At 39.3% G+C, this 6,000-nt stretch overlaps 1 protein-coding gene across 1 annotated transcript in view; it reads right to left on the reverse strand.

Moving 5' to 3' along the window:
• Positions 1–6,000, reverse strand: part of smyd5 (SMYD family member 5) — a 28,057-nt gene extending 22,057 nt beyond the window's left edge. The window contains exons 1-6 of the mRNA XM_063000985.1: positions 5,908–6,000; positions 4,628–4,736; positions 2,716–2,855; positions 2,380–2,501; positions 1,731–1,800; positions 1,521–1,625 (exon numbers count right to left, since the gene is read on the reverse strand). Coding sequence (XP_062857055.1) covers positions 1,521–1,625; positions 1,731–1,800; positions 2,380–2,501; positions 2,716–2,855; positions 4,628–4,736; positions 5,908–6,000 — 639 coding nt within the window. The remainder of the gene's footprint in view (positions 1–1,520; positions 1,626–1,730; positions 1,801–2,379; positions 2,502–2,715; positions 2,856–4,627; positions 4,737–5,907) is intronic.

Genomic DNA, 6,000 nt, shown 5'->3' on the forward strand with positions numbered 1-6,000 from the left:
AGGACCGGGTTCCTCGACACAAACAGAACAGAGTAACGTAGTGTATGGGGAAACTAAACAGCCACTAGCAAAACGGATGGCCCAACATAGATCAACCTTTTCTGGCCAGGACTCCGCGGTTTACACCCACCTGCAAGCCAGCGGCCACTCATTTAATGATGACGATGTGCAGATCCTTGACAAGGAGAAACACTGGTTTGAACGGGGAGTTAAAGAGGCCATCTATGTGAAGAGGGAACGACCATCCCTGAACCGGGGAGGGCCTGAGAGTACATCTCTCACCATCATACAACGCCGTAATAGGAGCTATACCCCAATCATGTGTGAAAGGCACACATGTCATTGTAATTAATGGTCATTGTGATTTGCATATGGACCTGATCACCGGTTTCATTGTTATGCAATGGGCGGTGATCGGTGGTTATGCAAATCGGCTGCATATAAGGTTGGGGTTTCCACCACCAGCTCAGACTGAAGAAGTCACTAGGATTGAGTGGCGAAACGTATCTCTACAACAAACTTGTGTCCAGATGAACTGATTCAACTTTGTGGACAGTGAGGACAAGGGTAGACATATATAATGTTTAAAGGGTTGGGACTAAAATTATGTTTTCTGTTATATTTTTCCAACATTTACACAGCCAGTTGCATGCCAATTTAGGAACAGTAATTTGATTTGAGTCTGTTGCCATAAGAGGCACACCATGCACTTTATTGCAAGTAAAAGTTTACTATTTGAACATACAAAGGACATTATATGTAGTACAACCGCATGCCTGAAACAAAGGCTTGGATTTCTGTCTTATGCCCTTTTCACTGAATGGGCATAAACTTCCACAGATACAAAATCTTTAGCCTATGCATAAAATAGAGGAATACAGAATCCCATATTCTCAATATTTTTGAATGGGATGTCCAACAAGCTCATGGCCTCAGAGCCATACAAGATTAATGTAAATTTGTGTTTTTATAGGAAGATTGGCAATAAACCCAAAAGCATGCCTACAAAACCCAATGTCTGCTGCCAGCTAATTTGTGAGGGGAAGACAGAAGTCTTTTAATAGGGTATGTAAACTTTATTCTGCAGCAGCAGGAACTGTTAAAAAACTAAAAAAGAAATGCACCTATTACGAGGGTTCTTCAAAAAGTTTCCACACTTTTTTAAAACTCTATTTATTAAGAATTTCAAAAACAAATGACATCACTTTTCTACATAGTCACCTTGTGATGCATTTTTCCCTGTGTTGTACCAATTTTTAATGCCAACAGCAAAAAATGTTTTTGGTTGAGAGTGTAGCCACTGATGCACAGCTGCTTTCACATAATCATCACATGAAAATCTTCTTCCCTTTAAAGCTTGTTTGAGCATCCAAAAAGGTGGAAATCAGATGGCGCTAAATCTGGACTATAAGCTCTCTCTCAGTCTCTCAGACACGACCAATTACTACTCCTCCTGCCCTTTCCAATGAAAATATAAAAGTGTGGAATCTCTCATATAAAGGGCCCTTGTTTATTCCCACCTGGAACTTTTCTCCTAGCAGCTTATGTGCAATCTCCTCTTGCTCATTGGCTGCACGACTACAAAAGTGGGAGAAGAGTCTCTGCCAGCGCCCTTTATCTTGAGCCTGTAGGTATAGGAAAACAATAAGTAAACAGATGAAATTTCCAAAACAGCATGACAGAATTCTATTGCTATATATTTTATATAGAGAGTATAAAGACAGAAGTACCTGCTTGACAACAGCCACCATTTTCGCCATTAGCATGATGCTGGAGGTCTCTGGAGGATAGTGAGCACTCCTTAAATGCAGAAACACTTGTATTAGTTAGCAATTATAAGAAATTAGAACAGAAGAGCACTATTTAACCAAAATATGGTATGTGGTAAGCACTTTAGCCACACACATTCGTGAGTATAAAATCAACTATCATTATAATTATATGCTTCGCAACATTGACTGTGTGGCTGTTATAGCAAGTAAACCCTAGTAAACCATTTTTAATATATAACATATATTATAACATATACAGATTATTTGGTACTATAAAACTGCAACTATGCTTCATCTATTGAATACCAATCCAGTACAAAAGCTTATATAGTGTAGATTTGGTATCTTAGGTACATTATATGGTTAGTATGGTAGCAAGTTGGTAAGTTTAAAATGTTTAATGTGATTAATTAGATTTACTAACTGGTGTAAACCCTGCCACTGAAATACCCTGTGATTAAGATCAGTGCTGCCACAAAACTTGCAACCAGTTGCAACCAATAAAAAAGGCTAAATAACTCAGTGACCACAAAAGCCGTTTGTTTAGCTTTTTCTGTGTAGAAAAAAATCTAACCCCATTTACCATGATCATTTAACAAAAACTAACCTCCATGCATCCTGCAGCTTGTTAACTGGATGATCAGGGTCATCATGTGATGGGCCCAGACACATGACTTGGTGGTACTGATCCCACGAAGCCTGTCTGCACTCACTGCTACAGTACATCACCTACAGAGGGCAGCAGAAACATTAAGAAATTGTTGTAGTCTATTTGGATAATCAATAAACACAAGCAGCATAAAGCTCTTTTTTACAGGGTCATTACTAGCCAGTACAGCTTACTTCTTAGTTTTGGTCTAGTGATCACTAAAAGACATCTAACAGTGCTATTGTGCTTATGAAACAAAGGTATTAGCAATGGGTTAATAAAAGTATGTGCTACCTGGCAGTGAGGACAGGCCTGGTGTAATTCAGCTCGGACTTTACACTGTTCAGGATGAGGCAGGCTGATAGCAGGCATTCCGCTGAGTCTGCGGGCATTCTCTTCTGCTGTCTCCAAAGCTCGCAAACAGTATTCACACGCTGCACATAGAGGAGACTAATTAAGAACACAACCCAATCACAGTAAATAGGAATCATACACTTACATATGTGTGTATCTGATTAAAGGAAAACGCCAGTGTTTTTTCACAGGATTCACAGAAAACAAAACAGCTTGTTTCCTTAAAGCTGGCCTATAATGGAAATTAACCGATAATTGTTGTGTCAGTCAATAAATGTCTTTTAAAAATGGGTATTTTGAGGAATGCCTTCATCAGTGTTGTATTCAAAGGTGGAAGAATTTTAGCACAATCCTCACATTCAAAGAAGTGCCCATTTTCTAGATAAAATATTAATTTATATATTTATTTACTAGGATTTTAACGTCATGTTTTACAATGCTGGTCACATTCATGACAGAACCAGTCATTACTGGTTACATTACTGGTTAAGATTCATCTTTGGACTGTGGTGGTTAACCAGAGATCCCAGAGGAAACCCACGCAGACACAGGGAGAACTTGCAAACTCCACACAGAAAGGACCCAGACCGCTCCACCTGAGAATCAAACCCAGGACGTTCTTGCTGTGAGGTGACAGTGCTACCCACCAAACTACCGTGCCGCCTCCTAGATGGAATAAAACTGATAAATGTGACTTTTCCCTCCAAAGTAAGTTGGTGGTTGCGATAGTTCTGGTAGGTCATTTCTTTGGTGGTTAAAGTTAAAAGGCAATCTAAAATTGAGGGGTTGAATACTTTAAATAAGTGGTTGCTATGGCATTTTAGGTGGTTTCCATGTTTTTGGTAGGTAGTTGCTAGGGTGTTTCAGTGTAATTATATATTATAAAAGTATAATTAGGTTGTTGCTACAGCAATTCACATAGTTGCTAAGACAATCCAAAGGTGGTATTAAATATTTTTCATGTTGATGCTGGTATCTGGTATGAGTTACTAGGATGCTCTAAATGTGTAGGGTTGATTATTTTTGTAATTGTGTGTATGAGTGGGGTCAAATACTTTTGGTCAGGTATGTGATTATGAAAGCATTATGGAATACTTTGGTTAGGTATATGTATACATGTGTTTTTGTAATGGCAACAGAGCAACAGACACAAAAAAGACAGGATTCTGAACTTGTCTGTCTGGGTGAGTTAAAAGTGATAGATGGAGTTTGAATCCTGAACATTCTGTCAAAGATTTTCAATGGAGAGACTTTTACATGTACACCTTCCGCAATTGGACATTTTCATTGTCACCAATTATATGGAATAACTATTAAATAACTATCTTTATTGTATTAAAACAATTAGCTATAAATAGCTTGCAGACCTGCTCGAATGTCCACAGTGGGGGGTCAACTGGGTTTTATTAAGACTTCTGCTGTCTGTTTGAGGCCCCTGCACTAGTGATGGGACGTTGTAGCCTAGTGGTTAAGGCACTAGACTAGTAATAGAGGGTCACTGGTTCAAGCCCCACCACTGCCAGGTTGCCACTGTTAAGCCATTGAGCAAGGCCCTTAACCCTCAATTGTTTAGACAGTATACTGTCACAGTACTGTAAGTCGCTTTGGATAAAGGCGTCTGCTAAATGCCGAAAATGTAAATGGAGTGCATAGAGGGCATGCAACATGTGACCATGTGTCTGTACATGTTACCACTTGTGACCAGTTAACTTGGTTACTTTGCTAACTTTAAACATGGAAATCATGCATTTAGAAAGTAGAAAGACAACAGGCACTGAAAGCAAGACAGTTCCTAAATATTCTTGACTGAGTGGAACTGAAGCTGCTGATTACCTGTGGAAGATCATCTTACCTCTATATTTGTACAAAGCATTCCACAGGAACTGTGAGGAGACAAGAGGACGCTCAATAAGGATGGTCTCACCCTTCTTGAAAGGTTTCTTGGCAAACAGTCCTCTCCCCTAGCACAGAAAAGTGTTCAAAGAAAACAAAAGGAGAATGAAAGTGCTTTGAAATTGCAATGCAACCAGCTCAAACAAACTAAAATCCTCAGAACTCACACCACATTCTGAATTTGTAGTACTGTGTACTATTCGGTTGTGTGCAAGATGCCCCATGCATTTCCAGCTGTGGTGTAGCTATGGTAATAAATTGTCACAACTGTCAGTCCCATTGACCTGCAAGTCCAAAGAAAGTGTTAAAATTTGAGAGCCTGTTTGAATGTAATATAAGTTGAAATACACCATTGTGCACTGTGCGATCTACTGGTCAATCTTGATCCTTACATTTCCTTACATTTACTTTGACTTTTATTTGATTACAGACAGTTTGAACACAAGATATTAAAAGTTTTATCTGCTCAACTTCATTTCATTTGTTAATATACCTCCATTCCTGCATTTCAGACCTGCAACATTCCAAAAAAAGTTGGGACAGGGGCAATTTAGGGCTAGTAATGAGGTGAAAAAACTAAATAATGATGTGATACTAAATAATGATGTGATTCCAAACAGGTGATGTCAACAGGTGATTGTAATCATGGCTTGGTGCAAAAGCAGCATCCAGGAAAGGCTGAGTCTTTGATGAGCAAAGGACCATTCAGACTGTTATCAGCAATGAGTCCAAAAGCCAGGATCTGTCATGGTATGGGGCTGTGTCAGTGCCCTTGGAAAAGGTAATTCACACTTCTGTGATGGCAGCATTAATGCAGAAAAGTACATTGAGATCTTAGTGCAACATATGCTGCCTTCAAGACGTCATGAACTGACGTGTCAGGGATGTATTATTGCCTGGCATTGCGTGTGCCCAGTTTGCTCCAGGTCTACTGCGATCCTGACCAGAACACAGCGGTTGGAGAAAATGATTACATAAATGGCATCACCCAAGCCCTCATTATTCCCATCAATAGAGCTACAGAGTCGTACATTAAATGTGCACAGGCAGAACATGAAACAAACACAGTGTTTGATCATCCTACACACTGGTATTAAGTTGATTTTATGTTCACCATTCGTTTAATATTTGCAGGGTAGAATGGTGATAAAATAAAACTGATCACGTTAAAAGAAATGAAGCAGCAAATGATCAGCGGGGAGAATATTATTAATAACGCAGTTTATTACTGGTACATACCTTGACATTATCGATGAAACGAACTTCAATAGATTTTATAGTTTTACCGGGATCAGCACACCGAGAAAACATGTCATCCGTGGGCGCCGCCAT

The sequence above is a fragment of the Trichomycterus rosablanca genome, chromosome 1, assembly GCF_030014385.1.
Source record: "Trichomycterus rosablanca isolate fTriRos1 chromosome 1, fTriRos1.hap1, whole genome shotgun sequence".
Classification (NCBI taxonomy): Eukaryota; Metazoa; Chordata; class Actinopteri; order Siluriformes; family Trichomycteridae; genus Trichomycterus; species Trichomycterus rosablanca.